The 22,564-nt window shown below is 49.3% G+C and overlaps 2 protein-coding genes across 2 annotated transcripts; both read right to left on the reverse strand.

Moving 5' to 3' along the window:
- Positions 1-87: 87 nt before the first annotated feature.
- On the reverse strand, positions 88-17,562 carry nisch (nischarin). The gene is given in 29 exon segments (XM_068742233.1): positions 88-1,263; positions 1,456-1,643; positions 1,925-2,097; positions 2,212-2,373; positions 2,705-2,824; positions 3,270-3,420; positions 3,744-3,882; positions 4,061-4,100; positions 4,177-4,319; positions 4,411-4,841; positions 4,872-5,140; positions 5,504-5,784; positions 6,857-7,072; positions 7,755-7,843; positions 8,091-8,206; positions 9,066-9,237; positions 10,878-10,991; positions 11,670-11,798; positions 11,959-12,144; positions 12,603-12,671; positions 12,963-13,115; positions 13,196-13,291; positions 14,155-14,277; positions 14,279-14,320; positions 14,322-14,521; positions 14,855-14,903; positions 15,649-15,831; positions 16,670-16,753; positions 17,393-17,562. Coding segments are annotated over 29 exon segments (4,527 nt in total). The 5' UTR covers positions 17,474-17,562; the 3' UTR covers positions 88-935.
- A 211-nt stretch (positions 17,563-17,773) lies between these two features.
- On the reverse strand, positions 17,774-21,887 carry hgh1 (HGH1 homolog (S. cerevisiae)). The gene is made up of 9 exons (XM_068742626.1): positions 21,778-21,887; positions 21,559-21,697; positions 21,329-21,466; positions 21,092-21,243; positions 20,100-20,200; positions 19,914-20,012; positions 19,681-19,772; positions 19,293-19,415; positions 17,774-18,672 (listed from the first exon to the last, which is right to left on the reverse strand). Exons 1-9 carry the CDS (start codon positions 21,885-21,887, stop codon positions 18,487-18,489), a joined length of 1,140 nt encoding a protein of 379 aa, XP_068598727.1. The 3' UTR covers positions 17,774-18,486.
- Between the last annotated feature and the right edge of the window lie 677 nt (positions 21,888-22,564).

Consider the following 22,564-nt stretch of genomic DNA (forward strand, 5'->3'; position numbering starts at 1 on the left):
GCATCTCCTGGGGGCTAAGCCCCCCTGTCCTTAAAACCTAGTGACACCCCTGAAGCAGTACTCACAAAGGATACTTTTGGATGATTTTTTTTCTTCGTTTATTTCTCCTCTTATGCAATGATATACATTTAGCTGAAGAAGTCAAATTTTTTCAATTCATGCTAAAATGTTTTTAAAAAGCCACCAAGAATGGCGGGCCATTGCCGACAGAGCAGGACGCCACAAAACAAACAAACAAACAAACAAACAGTGTGAGAGACGCTGGCCGATGATGGGATACAGCCCAAGGCCTGCTTTGGCCCTTAATTCTTGCTGGATTTAGGCCAAGGCGTTTCAAAATGCTTTAAAAAGTGGATATCGACTTTAAACATGGGTAGGCAGACGTCATCAATAAATAATCCCAGATAGATGATTCATCTCCACAGGCAGCCCATCAAATACAAAAAAGCATTGCTGGTATATATAATGGGCGGGGTGTGCAAGCAGATGGGACTTAAACTCCTTTTACAGTCTATGCGACACTGTGGTGTAGTGGTTAGTGCTGTTGCCTCACAGCAAAGTCATGTGTTCCAATCCCAGCCTTCCCACCATGGCCTTTCTGCGCAGAGTCTGCCTCTCCGTGTCTGAAAGGGGTTTTCTCCAGGTTTGTCTTCGGGACATGAGGACACGTCGCCCCCCTGTGGCAGTGCGCTCAGGACGAACGCTCCACTCTAACCTCATCATGTCCTTGTAGTTTGTATAAAGACAAATGAAGCTGCTTCTTCACTTCCACTGTTCCTGTTAGCATCGGAGCGCAACATCAGTGATCAATCTACTTTATTAGAAGCATACTGAGGGCTTTGACCAACCAGGCCCTGACTTCATCTGTGAAGGACCCCTCCCCCCAAACGGCAGCTGAACAGTCACCATCTGCCCGTCCTTCCCGTCAACCATCGTCAGCCGGTGAGCTCCACCGGAAGCTCTCGACTGCACAACGCCTCCCACTGCCGAGCGAGGAGAGCGATCAGCCTCTCCCTGCTGTCAGCTCCCGGAACAAAGACGCACCACTGGACCTCGCTCTCGGCACCCTTGCCGTTTCTGGTGCCTCCGAGCGGATACTCCTCCTCTGTGGCAGCAAAATGATCCATGGTGAGGTGGCAGAGCAGGTCGGGACCAGGGAGGTCATCGAACACCAGCGTCAGAGCCTGAGGGTAGGTCTGGTACCCCAGCAGGACACGATCAAGGTCCCGGATCCGCCGAGCCTCACAAAGCTGGTACCGCTCCCTGTAGGATAGGAAGAGGAAGAAAGGGTCTGGCTTTATTTATTTGTTTAGGCCGCTGCTAAACTACATCCATGCTTCAATCACATCTCCCAAAACAAACGCCTCCGTCCACTTGAATTACTCTGTTCTATATTCACTTGGTCAAATTTACAAATGTTGTGGCTCAAGAGTGTGTTGCTTCCTGTTTGGTCACCTGGAAGGCGGTTCTTTGGCAAAGTCGGGCAGAGGATAGCTGATGTAGTCTTCATCCAATAGGAACACATCTGTGCTGGTCAGGACCAAAGTCCTGGGCAGGAGAACTGGGGATGGGGCAGAGCCAGAAACAGAGGAGTGGCCCTTCAGAGCAGAGGCTTGGCAGGCCAAACTGCTGGAGAGCTGAACCTAAAAGAAAGTGCAAACAAAACAGGTAACAATGATCACCTTCAACATGTAGGTGCAGGTCAAGAAAGAACCTATTCGTTCTTAGTCTGGATTCAAACAGAGTCAGGTTTCATCTAAATGTCTGTATTTAATGTGAATCTCATCAGTCTGCAGTTCCTCACTGGTTTGTCATGTTTCTGAGACGCTGCACAGAAGCTTGGGGCAGATGAACACACTGTTGCTCTACTCGAAATCGTTCCAGCACAGGAACTAACCCTTGAACCACAGAGGACAAAATGTACCTGGAAGACCAGCAGGTAAAGCAGGACATTAAAGGAGCTTGAGGATGACGATGCTGCGCCGGCCAGAGTTGTCCTCTCTGCCACAATAAAGGTCAGGTCTCCCATTTCCTCCTCACTAGGATAGACAAACTTCACCCTGCTGCTGTGGACCAGCTCGTAGTTCTGCATTTTACCTTCACAAGAAAGGAAAATCACACCAGTTACAGTTTGAGACCATAAATATGTGTGCACGAGCAGATACTGGTTTAAAGCTCCGGCTGTCTGGAAGTGACACCCTGTGAGGTTACCCGTGTGTTTGTTGGTGAACTGGGAGTAGAAGTCCTGATCGGAGAGCTCTGGAGGAGGAAGCTGCTGTTGCAGACTGAGGACAGACATCAGCTCCTGAAGGAAGACGCCTGTCCCGTAACTGTCCCTGCTGAGACAGCACACGATGTGATCTGCCGAGCGACCTGCAAACACAAAAGGAGGGAGAGATGAGAGAAGGTTTGGGTCAACGGTTCACATTGTCTCCATCATTTTACCTGTCAAAATGTACTATTTACAGCAATTCAGTAATTAAAAGCATTTATTTAAGTTAGAACAAATGGAAACATTGCTTGAATCAATATTTTTTTATTCATATATAATAAAATATTTGTATTTATTTATATCTGTGAAGCCTTGGATTGAAAATCTGACAGATTTGCATTTTGCATAAAATCAAATATCAAATGTGGATAGTGTACAAAGACGTTTTTTCAAGGTGTATGAGTACTTCAATACGTTTGACAGTTTACCAACCTACGAGCCTGAAGTACTGATCAAACAGCCCCACATTGACGGACAGCACATCAGACAGTCTGATGGACAGACAGCAGCACAGAGAGACATCAGGATCCCGAGAGTCCACCACGTCCAACACTGAGAGGGAGACATGAGGGGAGACGAGGGTTAACGAGTTCATCCGGTAACAGGTTAACGATGATCTGTTTTATTAGATTACAAACGGCTGCATAAAGTGTGCCGTCCAAAATAGCTTTGTTAGCTTTTAAGCTCTGCTCTAAAGGTAAAACGAGTCGTGCAAGCCCCGGTAAACATGATGGCATCGCCAGTTTGGCAGGATGTTCATCAAACCCTTTCATTTTGACTACAGACAAGCCGCTAAACTAAAGTCATTCAAAACGCAAACTTTCTGGCTTTAAGGAATAACGATAACAAACGACAGACAGTCCTTCAAGACTCCGGAGTCCATCATGTCTTCAGGTTATTCTGGGACACCTTCGTGATTTGAACAGAATGTTTACATTAATGCCATAGTTGTACATTTCGATTATAAACGTAACTCAGGCACCACTTGTCATCCTACCCGTGTGCTGAGCGAGTCTGGAGGCGCCGTCTTCCAACAGGAAGTAGATGGCATCAGTCGACAGCAGCAAGCAGCAGGCAAGCTCCGCCTCTGGAGACTTGTATAGAACCACAGACAGCCACAGGACCTGTCTCACCTCCTCTGCCTCAGACTGACACGGAGAGCAATGATGAACAAACATGTCTCGAACGTAGGACGAGTTGACGGGACATCAGAACGCTAACACTCTTCCTCGTTGCAGTCTGACTGAGCGCTACATGCCGTCTGTGCGCAGGACGCAAAACACACGGAGAGTAAGAATCAATGAAGCGATTAGCTGGGACATTCCCGATCGATACGTAACGAAGGACAAGCCGAGAGTTCAGCATTGTAGCATGCTGGTTTGCTTTGTCTTGGACTAACTGATCATCTTACAGTCGCCTTGGTGTCTGTGCGTGTGTGTGTGTGTGTGTGTGTGTGACTGCACTGCACTACCATGGCGATGTGCTTGTGGAAGTAGGTCAGCAGTTGCGGTCGTCCGACGCAAGTCAGCAGCTTCAGTCCTGGCGAGAGGCTTGGGATGAGATGGGGGGGGGGACAGTTGTCTTCCACCGGCAGGAAGGACGAGTCCCAGCTGAAAAGGGAGGGGGAGACACCAGTTACCTCCTGAGACGCGCACGCACGCACACACACGCTACATAGAACCATGTATCAGGATCATTCCAGTACTCACAGTACATAAATACATGTACAGATATTTTACTAGAGCCCGTGCTAGAAGACTGGTGGAAGTGTTTTCTCTCCTAGTTTACCTGCTGCTGCAGCAGCACTGGGCTCTGGGTCGGCGGGGGCCTGGGAACACAAGGAGGGGGGGTCAACAAAGAGCTCAAATACGGGCCGAGGAACCGAGCAGCTCTTTAGACTCTACCTTGGTGTGAAATGGGCAAGGCCACCATCTTCAGCCCCTCCAGAGAAGCTCTCCGGTGGCTCAGCTCCCCCAGGAAAGAGCCTCGATCCTGCGCCAGCGGGAACAGCAGCAGCACCGTCTGACTGCCCAGCAGCAGCTGCAGGCTGCGACCCCCCCGAGACACACAACGATGATTAAAACGCAGAATAGCTACGAGCTAAGCGCTAAGTACAGCACGTCTGAGTGATCAAAAACGATCCTCATTAATCACAGCCTTCGTACCAGTGCCGGCATTTTGGGTCAGCACAGAAGGTGCAGCTGGTTCCGTCCCCGAGCTGAGAAACCCTCTCACTGGGGTGAAGCACTGCAGAGCCAAGCGGTACCCGGACCAATCGGCACAAGGAGGCGGAGAGATGGGGGTCAGCGCTCCTCCTCTCACTCGCTGCCAACTCTTTGAACTGTATCTTCAGCACCCAGAGGTGTCGATGAGTAAGGAAGAGGAAGCACGGCAGGCCAGGGTCCAAAACGTCAGAGAGAACGGAGTGGGCGGAGGAGGAATCTGAGGAGAGGTGAGCAGGATAGCCTCCCTTTGCTCCCAGGCTCTCCTCCAGCTCCCAGGAGCTAATGAGTGACCGTGGGAGGAGCCGAGGGACACTGGCGACCTGTGGATCGGTTTGAGACCCGACCTAGAGAAGCGAGCGAGCGGCTTGAACAACCCATTCCTGAATAAAATGCCAAGTAACCAGCAGATGCTTTAACTTGAGGGCTCTCACCTGGATCAGCGCTGCCATCTCAGCCCTGACCTGCTGAAGCTGCTCGGCCTCTGAGAACAAGTACCACCGGGTCGGACTGGCCCGCTGGCCGAAGGCCAGGCAGGAGTCGGGGAGCTCAGTTTGGGAGGACAGCAGGAGCTGGGAGTATGGCACCAGGAGATCCACCTGCAGGCTGGACAGCACCTTCTCCACAGGAGGGCGCTGGTTCTGATCTGACAGAACAGAACAAATATATCTGTGTAATTGAAAGTATTTTCTGATAAATAGATATTGTTTCCTTACTGAGTAACAACTGACAAAGAGATTGGGTACATACTGTAGATAATGTAAATATAATATACTATAGTAAGCTAGAGACTAGTAGAAGGATGCTGAGGATGGAGCTGCCAGGGAACAGGGTTAGAGGTCGACCCAGGATAAGAGACATGGACGGAGTGAGGGAGGACATGAGAGTGGCTGGTGTTGGGGAGGACGATGCGAAGGACAGGGTGAAGTGGAGAACGTTGGGTTGCTGTGGCGGCCATTGCGACTGATCGGTGTCGTATACCTTTACTTGAGGCTGATTGTGTGCCTACCTGCATCTTGATTGGTCCATGTGAAGTCATCTGATGGGTACATCAGGCCAATCCGCTGGTCAGTCAGCACCAGACAAGCCTCCATGTGCTCGATCTCGTCCCTCACCCGAAGACAGTAGCACCACAGAACCCTGCTGACCTGCACGTCCTCCTCCTCTTCACACAGCTCCCATTGTTGGCCGCAAGGAACCTCAGCAGGAGGAGCAACAGGCAACGTTGAGAAGACCGACTCTTCAGATTCATCAAGGCCCATCTCAAAGTATCCGTCCCCAGAGCCAGGACTGGAAGGATCAATTTAAAAAAGCAGAATCTGAATGGAATGCATCAAACATTTATACATTTTAGCATACAACCAATCATGACCTCAGAAAAGTGATCCAAAATTCAGTTCCAAAATAACCACGCAGCAATATCTGAAAGTCTCAATGGACTCTGTGAAAGGACTGCCCCCATCAAAGCGCAATGTGACCTTCAGGACGGTGTCTGACCACTTCATTTCATGACTAACGTGTTCAGGATCCACGGTTTCCCCGGTGACCGTTTCAAATCGAGGGCCTTTTGCCATTGTTGGTTTGTCATCCGGGTATCAGGCGCAGTCTAATGGGCAGCCTCCCAGATCCAGACCTCCTGGTGACCAACTCACCTGGGTTTGGCCCGGTTCCATCACCTTTGCAGCATGTCAATGGTTACCAGCCTCCTCTGTTCCCACACCAGTGAGGAGGAAGTCACGGTTCCCTTAGCTCACGCCATGGCCGGACGCTGTCCTCAGATTTGAGCCGGTGCTCAGTGGCTCCTTCTCCAGCAGATAACCACCGACAGCTGGCTCCTCCCTACCCGGCTGATCTCAGGGCGTGGCTCGCCACCGAGGATTTGCTGCTTCATGTCCGCTCCAGGGAGTTAGCTCCCGGATTTGCGGGTCCATTTCCCATATCAAAAGTCACAAACTCTTTTTCCGTGCCTATACATCTTCCCAGCTGAAGGTCCGCGCGACGTTCCATGTCAGCCCAGAAACCAGTGGGACATTTTCAGACCCCCTCTAGAAGCCCAGAAACAACAACTCCTGAAAGTCACAGAGCATCCCAGCGGAATCCCAAACACTGGAAGCTTTTACCAGGAAACCGTCAGAAACCTTCAGCAGCACCTGACCTCTGAACAACGTACCAAACGTTCCATATTGGAAGGGCTCCCAGGACTCTGTGGTTATCCCCAAAACTCGTGGAAACTTCTGGGAAACCCAGAAACGATTATGAAATGAGGAATCCCCTGAACAGTAACATTTGATGGTAATCAATGAACTTTAATGATGTGATCTCCGTGTGATCTTCAGGAAGAGAACGTCGATGCTTGATTTACCTGGAACTTCCCACCTCAGTGCCGCTCAGGTGGGACTGGACCTCTTTGGACTGCAATCCTTCCTCACATTGTTCCTCATTCTCTTCCTCCTGATTTGTCTTCCTCTTCTGCTCCTTCAGGATGGCGCCGAGGTGATGGGACAGATGGGCATTGAACTCCTCGTTGAAGGAGGTGCGAAGGAGCAGGTGAGCAGGAAGTAAAGGGCACCCGGCTGTGCTGCAGGAGAGGCAAGTATCGGCGACTGGATTGGATGAGGAAGAGCAGCAGACGTGACTGCAGGAGAGACGGGATGTTTTTAAGGCGTCTAAAATCTCACAAACACAAGTATTATCCTATCATGAACAAGGAGCGAGCCCATCGCAGCCTGCATGGGCGGGGCGCACCCCGAAGGCGTCGCCAGCGCATCGCGGGGCTACACAGATAGACAACCGTTCACAAACACACTCACACACTACGGACTATTAGGGGCGAACCAGAACCAGGTAGGATTTGAACCCGATACCTTCTTGCTGCGAGGCGACAGCGCTGACCACTCCGCCACCGTGCCGCCCTGTTTTTCCTTTTCAAGGTAAGTAATAAAGGATAAAACTAAAACTTCACAGATACTTCTTGTGATATTGTTTGTATTTTATTTTACCTGTGTTTAACCAGGTAGGTCGGTTGAGAACCGGTTCTAATTTATAATGACGACCTGACATTCATGCACCGATGTGACACACGGGAGGCAAGGTGGGTGAAGCTCCGCTCCCATGGAAAACGACGGACGGAAGCGGATTCGAACCGCCACCCTTGTGATTATTGGAACATCCGCTACCAGTCTAGCGTTGCAGTTTGCAGATGAGCAGCAATCTAAAAAGAGAAGGAAGTATTCGTTTCCAGTTCTGGTAGTAGCACTGACCAGACAGTAGTAGTCGGAGTTATGGTAGTAATATTTGTAGAAGCTCCACAGTGTGTGCATTCAGACCGACTGACAACAGCTTGTTGTACCTGGAAAAAACACACATGAAGCAAATAAAATGAAAGACAAATATTCAGAAATGAATATACGAGACTACTTCGATGTGTACAATCTGTGTTCCTCTTCCTTAGCTCTGTACTGTGATACTTCCAGTTCAATGGCGGTAAGAAAGCCTCGTTTCTCAGCCTAGCAGCCTGCTAAATTCTCCCGCTTCCTGGTCAGAAGCCTGTTACATGCCAGAGCCCTCTGAAGCTGTGTTTCAGGTGTGCAGCTTACCTGGGACGGGTCAGCAGACCGGTCTGCATTTGTGCTAAAGCTGGCAGGGGAAGGTGGGTCGTCCACAGCACGGAGAAACCCGGGGGGAATTGCTGCTTCATCTCCGCTCATCACTTCTGAAACAGGAATGTGAACGGATCAGTGAAGCCGGAAGGGAGGAGTAAAGTCTGACATGATGTAATTGTCAAAATGTATTCTACTCTTTAACTTATTTAAACTGTATTGTATTCAGACACAGAGTGGGTGGGTCCATTGAGTTAAATGTAAATACTGAAGCTTTTCTCGAGACATCTTGCATGTTTGGACCTCTTGGATCTCAGGCTGGGTGGGACCGTCAGAAGCAAGAGAAATTACTGCAAGTCAGTTGAGCAGCAGTTGGCTGGACATGTAGTCTGATAATCAGACTACAGACTACGACCTGAACGAAGGCGGAGTCTAACCGAGTAGGTTCAGCTTGAGTCGACCTGAACGAAGGCGGAGTCTAACCGAGTAGGTTCAGCTTGAGTCGACCTGAACGAAGGCGGAGTCTAACCGAGCAGGTTCAGCTTGAGTCGACCTGAAGGAAGGCGGAGTCTAACCGAGTCGGTTCATCTTGAGTCGACCTGCCGTAGGAGAAAGACGGTGCTATTGTTTCCCTTCGTGTGTGAAATGGCGTCCGTGTCTGGGACCTCGCTGCAGGACGGGATGGAGAAATCAATGATTTAGTAGTAGTAGTAGTAGTAGCAGCTCTGTGAGGGCCAGAGTTCTTGCTCGTTTTGTAGGTGCCAGATACAAGAATTTACAAATAACACACACATTCTGTCTCACCGTTGACATGTACCTGAGATTAGCACACCATAACGTGTGTACAGAGAGCATGAGGTGGTTTAGCACGCACGTTACCGCTTCACAAATAACCCCGATCTGCTGCTGTTCTTAAATCCAACGATCAGAGAAACACATTCGTACACACAGCCTGACATGTAACGTGATTACCTTGGCTGGGGCAGGCAGCCAGTTGGGTCGGACAGGAAGAGGAGAAAAGGGAAGAGGAGGCGACACCTGGAGGAGCGACAGCAGAGGAGCAGCAGGAGGAAGAGGAGGAGGAGGGGGAAGAGGAGGAGTGGGGAGGAGGCACAGCAGCAGACAGCATGGTCTCCTCACTGATCTGACGAGAGGACAGAGAGGAAGAGGCCTTTAGAGAGCAACCAGATCACATCCTGAAGCCCCCCAGCAGCAGGGGAGTGGTCTACAGCAGCCCCCCTCCTGTTCTGTTACAAATAGAACCCCCCATCGGCTGTAATGCAGAACTCTGAAGAACCTCGGACCTGATCAAGCCATCGTACGGGTTTTATTTATTACCTAGATGTGCTGATGAAGAGTTCATGAGTGTGACAGTAACACGTTCCAGGAGGGGGAGGAGTGTGTGTGGGGGGGCGTTAAAGCGGCTCCAAGCGTGTTTTTCATCTTACCGGTGGTTATTTGTGTCCGGAGGTGACCCACAAACTGTTCACTGTACTTGTGCAGCTATAAAACGGGCTGTAGTGAACGGCACAGTCGCCGCCTCCAGGATCCGGCAGCAACAACCGGTCGGGCTAATAATCACCAGGTGGACTCGGCGGAATCAAATAAATCATGAAATCCCCGCAGCAGATTTCAGGGTTTAGTGGTTCTGGATCAGGGATGGGTTCTGGTCAGGAGTTTGTTACCCCCCCCCAGGTCGCATTTATCTGATGTTAACTCATAAAGCTACGGACGGACCGGGATGAAATGTTCAGGAATGTTGGGAATGTTAGCAGGAACAGATGATTACATTTCGGTGATCCCAAAGAGAGCCTGAATCACTTTGAAATGTTCATTAACAGTGCAGTAAATGGAGCTTCAGTCATGTGGGGCGGGGCTCTCCATCTCACCACCGAACGGCATCCAGATCGGACCCGAATATTAGCGAGACGTCTCAGGGAACACTAGCGTCTCAGCCTGCTGCATACTGAATATAGACAATAAAGTGTGTGCGTGTGTGTGTGTGTGTATCTGCACGTATAAGACGTGTGTGTCGTCGGGATTGTTGCCAAATGGTCTCAACATTTTAAAGACATTCAGCACAAACAGACAAATGCTCAGATTGTGGTGTGAACCCCGGTTTATTGCATCCTGTGTGACCTCAAAGTGACCTTCCAGGCTGCATGTCATTCGCTGCCACGGACTGTCACTGTGCTGCATAATGTTTGGTCCTGAAGAATTAATGATCACGGACAAACAGGGCTTTAGATAGAGGAAACTGGATACTGGATACTAAAACATCTGGATTTTCCCATTTACTTATAATCGAGGTGTTTTCTAAAAGTCATATGTTGTAAAATCTGCATTTAATTCACTCACCAGAAATAAAGGGTTCCGATCTGAACCATCATGAAACACGTCTTCTGGTTCTGATCCAGAATGAGCTCAGGAACAAATATTACATTTTAACATCAAAACCATTTATAGATTCAAGAATCAGTTAAAAATACATCAACTCTGATTCACTTTGACTTTTCATGGTTGTTGTATAAAGATACCAAGAACAATCTAGAACCTTCTGGTGCTGATCCAGATCACCGTGTGGACGGTGTAGATCCAGTTAGGAGGGGAGCGAGCTGCTTGGGGGAGGTCTGCGCTCTCTGAGTGAGTTCTAGTTAATACTGGTTTTATGTTTAGTCATTTGGCTCCACTTTCAAGAGAAACCACATCCAGTGAGTAGAAAGAGTACAAGAGGGAACGTTGGGTTCTCCGGAGGCCTGCGTGGTTCTACGGGACTGAATGTACCTTCTTGTCGCTGCTGCTCATCCTGTCTTTCACTTGTTTGGCTTTCTGAATGGCTTTCAGCACCTCCACCGTGTCCAGCTCCTTCTCCGTCGTCACTTCGCCATCCAAGCAAACCTGCAGAGGCAGCCATGATGGAAGCAGCAACGTTTAGATACCGAGTTACAACAGCAACCACACAATCAGCAGGAAGGAAGCGACGCGCTGCAGTTTGGCAGGAAGGAGGCGACGCGCTGCCGCTCGGCGTTCGCAGAAGCATGACAGTACCATTAAAAGTAAAAACAGCAGGAAAGATATTCGGCTCTGCAGCTCTGCATCGGTAATAGTCGTTATAGTCATTTTAGTAGCAGAAGTAGTACTAGTACTGGTAGCAGAGAAAATAGCAGCAGCAGTACTTGTAGCAGTGGTAGTAGTAGTACTGGTAGTAGAGATTATAGCAGCAGCAGTACTTGTAGCAGTGGTAGCAGTAGTACTGGTAGTAGATAATAGCAGCAGTAGTACTTGTAGCAGAGATAATAGCAGCAGTACTTGTAGCAGTGGTAGCAGTAGTACTGGTAGTAGAGATTATAGCAGCAGCAGTACTTGTAGCAGTGGTAGTAGTAGTACTGGTAGTAGAGATTATAGCAGCAGCAGTACTTGTAGCAGTGGTAGTAGTAGTACTGGTAGAAGATAATAGCAGCAGTAGTACTTGTAGCAGAGATAATAGCAGCAGTACTTGTAGCAGTGGTAGCAGTAGTACTGGTAGTAGATAATAGCAGCAGCAGTAGGAACATTGTTCTGGGTTTTGTGGCGTACCTCTGCTGCACGCTCTCCAAACTGGGCCAGAACCTTGGTCCTGTAGTCTGGGATGATGCACATGGGGTTCCCGGACAAGCCGAGTTTCTCCAGACACGGCAGAGCGCTAACGTTTCTGAGCTCCTCCAACTGGAACAAGAGTTTCACCAACTAATGTCATCATTTATTTTCAGTTGATCATCTTTGACAAAAGTGTGTCTAATAGCCATTTTATTGTGTTTTATTTAAACCCAGATTTCAGCCACTCTCTGAACCCCTTTGACCCATCTTTGACCCAGGGCCTGATTACCTGAGCCAGGTGGTTGTGGCTTAGGTCCAGGTGGACCAAAGAGTAGAGCTTGGAGAGGCCGGCCAGCTCCTCCAGCTGGTTGCCGGCCAGGCTCAGAGTTTTGATGTTGCCCAAACGAGTGTGAGCTGCTTTAAGAACCTTCATGCTGTTATAGGACAGGTCCACGTGGACGAGGTTGTACAGGTACTGCAATCAGAATATAATTACTTCAGTAAAGCTTTCAAACACAACAGGCGTGCAGAAAGGTAGGGAAGTGAGGAAAAAATCATTTGATTTGGATTGATTTTGGAACGTATGAAACGCTGAGGACTTTCTCTCTTTTGCATCCTATTTTTAAATCAATGGGTTTCTGATGGGTTTAACAGAACTTCCTCAACTTTGTATTTTTGTCTCGTCACGGACCAAAGCCTTGATTCATACGTTTTTGACGGATGGCAGCTTCTTGCAGGCCACCGCTGGATGTTTCATCTGAATTCAGATCCCAACGGCAGCGAGAGCCATCGCTGACCCTCACTAAATGAGACTGATGAACCAACATACGATATCTTGAGCGTGGCGCCTCATCAATAAGGATTATTACTATATAAAATGTCTAGTTTAGGTATTTCCACTACACTGCTATTCCTGATCACGTTGTCACACACCTGCAGGTTTTCCACTGTGGACAGATGGTTGTAGCTCAGATCCAGAAACTCCACCTTCGGAATCAGCTTCTACAAAAAAGGGAAACCCCGTTTCAGCTTCCCTAGACATTCTCCTCCTTTGTATATAAAGAGAGGGGATGCTATAGATCCTCCCTGAACAACATTAACGGAACGAACACAAAAGATGCTTTAAAATGTTGTCGATCTAAAGATTCCAAAACACGCAAAACGGCGATTTGCTTGTCATTTTCTCAAACGTTTTGGTCTTCTGAGGGGGGGAGGAACCAGATTTGTCTCTCCATCACTCCTGTGCATAAATCAAGAGACTCGAGTTGGAACCGCAGAGCGTTTGCGTCTCACCACAGAGCTGTCAATGTCGCTGATGCCGTTGTGGCTCATGTCTAAAGTCGTCAGGCATTTCCACACAGGAATGACGGCGGTGACGGGACATTCCGGCTCCGGCCCCTCTGCCTCCCACTGGGAGAACTCCTTCGCCTCCGGGACCAAGACGGACTAGAGGGAGCCAGAACACATCACATCCGTACGAACCCAGCATGGATAAACACGACAGAATCGCCCATTCCCAGCAGTACCATCATTGTTTCTGTGGCGTGGTGGACACTCAAGGTCACCAGATTGACCCTCAGAGATGGCAGACCTTGAATCTGTTGAGAGCTGCACTCACTGATCTGAAAACAGGAGGCGAGGCTGAAGTTATTGACGCGCTGGGGCTGTGACTTTCTGAAAGCGTTGGTATAATACGCGGACTACTTTATCAGGCGGATGTTTTCGTGAGTTCTACACGTCGCCGCTGTTTTTACTGCTCAACTAGAAAAAGGGAACAACAAACGAGGATCTGAAGCGATATCAGCTTCATGTTGTATCCACGTTCTGGATCAATCCAGGCCTCTAACCAGGATGATGGCGTTTAAAACACGAGCACCAAGTAGAGCGTAAGGCTCTGCACATTCACTGGGCAAGGCCAGGGGCGTCCCCACGTCCAGGGCGAGGACCGAGGACTACCGTTTATATTCCTGCTTACCATTTGCCCAGCAGAGTAACCGTTAGAGTTATTGTTTAATTTTCATTGTCACATAGCAGAGTCTTTTAAAAATGGTGGACCCATGCGGGTCTAGAGGAATCCCTTTGTCTGGGTTATTGTGGGGGGAGGTAGGGGTCTATGCAAATACCTGAGAACCGCCTACTTTACGATGTTAATAAATTGACTTGAGAGGGTGAGGAGTCTTTGTGCGTTGCAGCTGGACGGACAATATCTCTCCTGATCCGGATCGGTAAAGTATCAAAGTTTGTCTGCCCGATTCATTTTGTGTGCGTTTAATCATTCTTACATCGGATGCCAGGGGAATATCCCTGACAGTAACCCAAGCAGGATGAGGCGTGATTGAGGTTGTGAGAGCAACACGGTTGACGCTTGTAGCCCGCTAGCCGTGTTAGCTTCTGTAGTCCGCTTACAGCTACACCATTATACTGCGGTGACGTATTCAACACTACATACCATGACGTTTCAGACATCAGAGGGAACAACGGTTACCTCCATCTGCAGCAGGGACTTGAAGACAGACAAGTCAAAGGGTAGACTGCTCTCCTGGATATTACTGGTCCCCACTGGACCCCTGGAACCACACACCTGCCCAACAGACACAAAGCCAGCAGGAAACATTCAGCAAATGTGCTGCTGAAACAACGCAACGCAACGTCCGAATGGGACCGGAGATCAACGGAAAGATGGCCGACCCTGAGGCATCGCAGCCGGCAGGTGAAGTCCAGAATGTGTCCCAGGTCCGTCTTGGCATCGCCGTTACAGCAGGTTGGTTTGGCAAGACGTAGCTTCTGGGTGATGGAGAAAAGCTGCAAGGGCCGGAGAGAAAAGACCTCGCCGGCCTGCAGCAAGTGTTCCCCTGCAGCAACACAGACAGCAGTCGTTCAGGGGACCGTTTCAGTTTACTGGAGCCTCGTCGGCTCATCAGGAAGACGTTTCACCGCTTCAGGTCTGATTTAAGGAACCTTCCACAGAGGAACAACAGCGAGTGTGCTAAGCAGTAGCATCTACGACAGGGGGGGGGGGGGCGCTGAGAGGATCGCTGGGGCCACGCTGCCAACCTCCAATGGAGTCCAGTCGATTCTACCTTCTCTCTCAGCTCCATGGAACAGAGAGTGGAACCAACAACCTCACTAAAGGCTCAAAGAAGCGTCAGCGAGGAGCGCGGTCGAACGTTGGGGATGAAGCCCACCTTTATGGAACAACTCCTCAGCGAGCGCCGCTGTGACGCCGTTGATCTCCTGAAAGAGACAGAGCAATATTCACTGATCTCGTTTCCTCAACATCCAGATGTTCACTATTGCCTTGCTTCACACTCGGGTGAGAATCATTCGATTCTTCATGAGGGATAGCAACATGCTAGCCTGGACTCCTTAGCAAGGTGCCTGTGAGCAGCAGTGCATCCATCACACCGAGCGGCTGCATAATAATAAACAATGAATCTGCGTTCTATTATCATTTAGAGGCAGAGTGTGAGAGTCAGAGAGAACACTGGTCTGTTGTCATGGCAACAAACTCCCGTGACTGCGTAGAACCAGAGGAGAGACGGGGACTATATCGGTAGGAGGATGCTGAGGATGTAGCTGCCAGGGAACAGGACTAGAGGACGACCCAGGAGAAGAGACATGGACGTAGTGAGGGAGGACATGAGAGTGGCTGGTGTTTGGGAGGACGATGCAAAGGACAGGGTGAAGTGGAGAACGTTGGGTTGCTGTGGAGACCCCTCAGGGGACAAGAAGACAGTCCAGTAACAGTTGTAGTAAATAGACATCCGGTGTCAGTGCTAGCATGTAGCACAGTTAGCTCAGCTCAGCTGGCTGCTGCCTCCCCTGCCTCCACGTCACTGATGGAGACGTATCCTCAAGCAGGCTCCATTCTTCTCTGAGAACTACTAGAGCGCTGAAGCACCTGAAAGCAAGGCCTGCTAGGCGAGGTAGATGTTCATTGACCATCTTCAGACATCAGATTAGACTAAGGTGTACTTACGTAGAGGTGAAAATGCAAAAAGTAGGTCAGAGGCGTAGGCGTGGCTTGTGGGAACTGCAGCAGGAGCGTCTGCAGGTAGACTTCCAGCTCCTTCTGTCGCCGCTCCACCAAACTCTTTGAGTTCTTCCCCAATATCTTCTTTGGAGGAAGATGACGCCGGTCCATTTCCTTCTCTGCTGTCAGCTGAAAGGAAACATCAGAATAAAACGTACAATGTGTATGTTATATCAGATATTTACTACAACGTGTATGTTATATCAGATATTTACTACAACGTGTATGTTATATCAGATATTTACTACAATGTGTATGTTATATCAGATATTTACTACAACGTGTATGTTATATCAGATATTTACTACAATGTGTATGTTATATCAGATATTTACTACAATGTGTATGTTATATCAGATATTTACTACAATGTGTATGTTATATCAGATATTTACTACAATGTGTATGTTATATCAGATATTTACAGATGTCTCCTTGGATTTATTGAAATGTGTACACATTTGTATAATTATATAAATTGTATAATTGTGTAAATCCAGATGTTTGAATTCAGATTCCTGTCCCTCCAGTAGTTTGGCAGTCGTCTCACATATTTCATTTTTACTTGACATTAGTTCCCAAACTTTTGTTTGAGCAGATTGCTTATTCATCTAAACATTCTTTAAAGTTCTGCAAGTATGCCGTTACTGATTTGAAGAATCGATGTGCTGCATTCATCATCTACCAAATGAAATACGGTGATTGATGAGGCCTAAACATGTTATTGGAAGAATGAACTATTATTATTTGGTCATTTATTGTTGCGTTTTAAATAAGAGAATTTCAGGAAATATCTACGTCCAAGCAAGTCGTGTGGTAAATGAATGCCACATGTTAAAAAGTACTTCATCACTAAAGTGAGTACTGTCAGTTCCTTAGACGCTCGTTAGAGAATACAGAGATACATATGAGCAGTACTACCTAATAGTACTACGTACTCCCCGGTGGAGAATGACCAGCCTCTTACCTTCTCATGTAGGTCATGGAAGTCACTGTAGCGATGTTTCACTGTCCACTTGTGTCCTCCGTCGATCACCTCAATGATATACACCTGGAACACAGACAACAGTCTAAAGCCTGCAGTAAGTAATACTACCACAGTAATAATACAACAGAGTAGGGGCACAGCGACCTCTAAAAGCCCTGACCCCTAAAAAGCCTGACCCCTAATAGCCCTGACCTCTAAAAGGCCTGACCCCTAAAAGCCCTGACCTCTAAAAGGCCTGACCCCTAAAAGGCCTGACCCCTAAAAGGCCCGACCCCTAAAAGGCCTGACCCCTAAAAGCCCTGACCCCTAAGAAGCCTGACCCCTAATAGCCCTGACCTCTAAAAGGCCTGACCCCTAAGAGCCCTGACCCCTAAAAGGCCTGACCTTTCATTAACTGACAGCAACACCTTCAACGCTCCGATCTTAACTTATTGAACACAAACTAAACCAGACCTGTTCAGAGCCTCTCGACATGACATTAGTGACGTCAGCCGATACACAAACACATATCAGATGACATTAGTGACGTCAGCCGATACAAAAACACATATCAGATGACATTAGTGACGTCAGCCGATACATGTGCTGCGTTAAGAACAGAGGAGCGGATCATTTCGTTTCTCGTCACCGTCACATTGACATCCACAGCCCGAGCTAAGTAGCTAAGTAGCTGTGAGCTAGCAGAACCCGGCCGCGGCTTACGGTGTAGCTTTCGACCGGCTCCGAGCCGACGACACACACTCTCCTCTCCGAAACGTCCTCTGGAAACAGGCCGGACTCCATTTTTGGAAAATAAGTTCTGATATTAAGTGTCCCTTTTTTTTTTTATTAAAAACTCTTGATAAAAGCGGGTTAAGACTTTCTGTCCTCGGCTAGCTGCTTCCGGAAGCCATGTTTGTTATGATGCCACCGGAAGCAGCAGCTGACTTCTCTAAAACGCTCAAACTTTATTGACAGTTGTTCCTTGACAGAGACGTTTTACTGCATGAGGTCTTTATGTCCTGTAGAGACTGTATTTACTATACTTTGACTAGTAAGGTAGAATATTTGTAGTACAAAAGCCAGAATGAAACGATAACTCTTTATTGAACGTCTATATAACGACAATAAAAATGACAAAACCACTTTTCTACTACTATCTGTAGGCAAATAGGAACGCGTTTCATGTGTGTCACAAGCATAAAGATAAGATCAGTGACGTCATGACAACAAAAACTTCTGAGGCAAACATTAAACAGCAACGAAAGTACAAATCCATTCAACTACGTGTTTAAGAGACGCAGACGTCTAAAGAGAGCACAGATCAGCCAAACCGAGTTGAGACGAAAACCAATAGAAATGTTACGTTTGACATAATATAGCACGAGGCAATATCAAAAATAACACCCAAAACTCCGCCGGTGAAACGCAGGGACCCCGAAAGGCTCCGAGTAGCACCTCTCTGAAGGAAGCATATTAATACGCGTAGCACAATGTACAAATACTGCTCAGGGAGACGCTGCCGGTACTCTGAACACTGCAAAGTGATTCTAAGAACCCTGAAATGAATCAGGGCAGAGAACATACCGACTCCACGCAGGAATGAATCAGCGTGAGGAAACAGCGCTATCCACTGCGCCGCCAAGCCACGGTTTATCATGTTATGTTGCTACGTAAACACTACATTCTGAACATGGTTGTGATGCAGGTGAGCAGCAGCTGATCTTTAACAGTGATTTAAACGTCCCGTCATGCTACGTTGTGCTAACATGCTAATCGTCCTGCAGAAGACGACTCTGGTCCACAGACAGGACTGATCACATGATCACGTCTTTCCCCGGTTTCTCTTTGCTCCTCCTCTCCAGCTCCATCTCCATCTCCTCTCTCTCCAGCTCCTGCTTCTCTTTCACATCAGCCTCCTTCAGCTTCTCCTCCACGTCACGGGGAATCTCCAGCTCCATCAGGTTCTCCATCTGCGGCTCCGGCTCGTCTCCGATCAGTACCTGGGAACGAGTGAGCAGCGCTAAGCTGAAACGGGTCTGATACCCGGTTTACGTAGAACTGGTTCAGAACAACCATCGGGCGCGACACGACCTGCAATGCAGGGCAGTCCGGTTTCAGTCCGGTTCATTCCTAAAGAGCTGAGTCTCCGTTTTGTGAAATAATACATTTACAAATGAAACGTGTAACATAACAAGTTGCTACGACGACAAACAAATGATAAAAACAAAACGGATTTAGCTGTAGTTAGACAGAAACAGAACATAATACCCGCTTTGGCTCTTTAACTATTATACACATTTTATAACACCGCTACGGAGTTTTATTTTTTGCAATATGAACTTTCAGGTTAAGAACACAATAATAATATCGACCAGTTTTCCCAATTCCCGGTAAAGACCCGGTTCTAAGCGCAGCAAGACACGACTGGTTCTGTTCCAATGCCGAACTTCAGATAAAAATTATCCTGTGAAGGGTTCCTGGGATTCGGAGTCCATCCCAGCTGACTTTAGGTGGGAGGCGCCCCTATCCAATCAGAGCGAGCGTTTTCTGCAGTGGTCGAATCCTCGTACGACTTTCAGAAGGAGTAGCGAAGACGTTGGGGGTTCGACCAAGTTCCTACCTGGACCAGCTTCTCACAGGCGGCTCGGACATGGACGTCCGTCTCCCAGCTGTGGAACTCTCTCACGATCGGGTAGACGCTCCTGGACTTCAGAGTCAATCGGCCGGGTTTGGTCGCCGTCAGCTGAACCAGAGACAAACGGCGACAGTCAAACTATTCAACAGCCATTTTAGATCTGGGTTATTCGTCAAATCGATCATTCATCGGATTTATGCAATAACCAGATCAAACAAGAACAGTTTAAATAGCTAATGTAGCCTGTAGCTGCTACAGTGTTTTTATAAAGGTGTCTCTGATATTCATACAGATATCAAAGTAGTACTCGGTGTGATATTTGGAGGAGACACCTGCTCCAGTTATTTCAAGGAGCCAGGACATTGTGTCGTACCAGTAGAAGCGTCTCCAGCAGCATCTTCCTGATGTCGGGGTCGTCTTCTCGCGTCTTGTCCTCTGGCAGGTACTGCAGGTCCACTGGGAGACCTGCACAGACCCGTCGTCCAGTCAGCACTGAGCAGAGCTGGTCTGTGTCTGACCCGAATGTAACCATCCGTTTCCGAAGGTTCGTCCGGATCCGACGGACAAACAAACCAACGCCGGCGGTCACATGACCCCCAGACTCACCATCGTTTTCCTCCTCCGTCAGCTCCTCTGGACCGGCCAGCGGCATCAGGAGGAAGGGCAGCACGTCCACTGCGTCGCCTAGCAACCACTCATGATGAGCTAGAAGCGTTCAGGGCAGATCGGACCAGATCAGGAGACGGGTTGAAGCGCTCGGGGTATCCGACAGGTCGGGCGTGTGCGCCTCACCGTGGTCGAAGCAGCAGTTACGTAGCGTGCCCACGACTCCGCCCCTCCTGATGTGTGATGGCTGGTATTCAATGAAGGGCAGCAACCTCTGGACGACACACCTGGGGAACAGGTAATTACAACATGAATGTCCCTTCAGTCAAACCAGATCCAGCTGAACGTGCAACAGCAGCGCAGGCTGCAGGACGGGGTGGACGAGAGACACTGCAGCAGGGGGCGAGGTGCAGGCGCTGAGGACAGGGCGTCTCTAGAGGTGGACAAGAGACACTGCAGCAGGGCGAGGTGCAGGCGCTGAGGACAGGGCGTCTCTAGCGGTGGACGAGAGACACTGCAGCAGGGCAAGGTGCAGGCAGTGAGGACAGGGCGTCTCTAGAGGTGGACGAGAGACACTGCAGCAGGGCGAGGTGCAGGCAGTGAGGACAGGGCGTCTCTAGCGGTGGACGAGAGACACTGCAGCAGGGCAAGGTGCAGGCAGTGAGGACAGGGCGTCTCTAGAGGTGGACGAGAGACACTGCAGCAGGGCGAGGTGCAGGCAGTGAGGACAGGGCGTCTCTAGCGGTGGACGAGAGACACTGCAGCAGGGCAAGGTGCAGGCAGTGAGGACAGGGCGTCTCTAGAGGTGGACGAGAGACACTGCAGCAGGGCGAGGTGCAGGCAGTGAGGACAGGGCGTCTCTAGCGGTGGACGAGAGACACTGCAGAATTCCTCGTTTGTTTGAATCGTTTCTCCCGATTCCTCATTTCCACGGATGACTCCGCCCACTGCGGTGTCATCCAGGAAGTCGATGATCTGGTACCCTCGTATCGCGATGGAAACCAACTGGACTTGCTTCGGTGTCGGTTGAAGACGTTTCTGCAGGACACAAGCGAACGAGCGGAACCACCGGGGGGGACATCTCGTCCAGCCTCACCAGACACTGCTAGCCTATGAAGGCGTCCAACAACACACGATCTCACTGGCGTGTGACCGGCGCGACCTTCTACACGTCTCACCTGTCTTTGTCCAACACGTAGCGTCTGGCCTCTGGCAGCTGAGTCAAGTTGGACAGCAAAGGGCCGAGGTAATGGAGCGTAGCCTTCTTGTTGTAGGCGCAGTTGCAGAAGACCTCCACCAGTTGACCCAGACCAGGCCCGTCCTGGAGGACCTGCACCAGCAGGGACACACGTTGGACCCGTGATGAACGAGGACCGTCTCATTGAACCTCGTCTCATGGCTTCTTGATCAATCACCTTGAGGACGGTCTTGCACGTCTTCTCGTGGCGGCTCAAGTTCGACAGGACGGTGCAGATCTGATCTGAGAACAGGTACTCTGGATCTAGGAGGTTCTTCAACAACTCCGGCAGAACGTTCACGTCTGCCACCAACACCTGGGTGAAAGACAACTCACTCAACTGCTGTCCTCAAAGAGGACAGACGTTCATTTAGAGGTGAAGCGCTTCCTCTAACAGAAGGGCCTCACCTGATGCAGCGTCTCGTCCGCCGACAGGTTGATGAAGGTGCAGTAGCAGTCCTTCACGATAGCGGTGGAGGGGTCACAGGTCAGGGCAAACAGAGCAGCGAGGAGGTCCGGCCGGGACCGCAGGAAGCCGCGGCCGTCCCTGAGAGCAGGAAGACAAACAGCAGATTAAACCCTGCAAACATCAAAGACGAGGTGATCAATGAAGGCGGTTAGCACTACCTGCTGCCCGACAGCCCCAGGAGGTACTCGGTGCTCTGACCTTTGACCCGAGGATGCGTCGCCGGAGCGAGGAAGGAGAGCAGCTCCGCAGCCTCACATTCACTCAGCATCTTCCAAATGTCTGAAGCTGAGCGGAAGCACAGATCAAGTATTTATTCACTTCCTGTTTCAGTCAAATGTCTGTAAAGCAAGTTGAGCTGATCAAAGGATCGATACCAATAAACAGAATCGCGTGATAAACTCCGTCATTAGCGTTACTGTTATGGAGTCTGTTTAATTTGCTGTGTATGGTGACGCCATCTCCTAGAGTCTAAATTATAACATTAATGACGCACCGGAACGCTAACGTCGAGTTACTAGCGCAGGTCGAAGTTTCGGACAGGCTTCAGATGAAACAGAAAGAAGGCTTTGAAGTAGCTGACCTACAACGAGCTCCCGCAGCGGCCGACATGCGGCACCAGCTCCGCTTCTTCCGGCTTAGCCCTCCGACTCTTCTTCGTTGTTCAAACCGCGTACTGATCGGTACTACTGACCTCTAGTGGCCGCTACGAGTGATGGAGAATCTGCAAGCTGGTCTTTCCTCGTGGAAGCGGTCCTGGGTTGGCTCTAAGCTGCATCCTTGTCACAGTTTGTAACTTTTTTTCTGCTTCATTGCTGTAAGTGTCCCCGACCCAAAGTAAAAGACTGTTACATGTCTCCGGCTCTCCTGTCCTTTTAGCGGGCCTGAGAACACGAGCTCGGCTTCCTGCTGAATCGCTGCCACGCGTCAGCCTATCCCAGTCCACCC

Source organism: Brachionichthys hirsutus, chromosome 8 (assembly GCF_040956055.1).
Source record: "Brachionichthys hirsutus isolate HB-005 chromosome 8, CSIRO-AGI_Bhir_v1, whole genome shotgun sequence".
NCBI classification, from domain to species: Eukaryota; Metazoa; Chordata; class Actinopteri; order Lophiiformes; family Brachionichthyidae; genus Brachionichthys; species Brachionichthys hirsutus.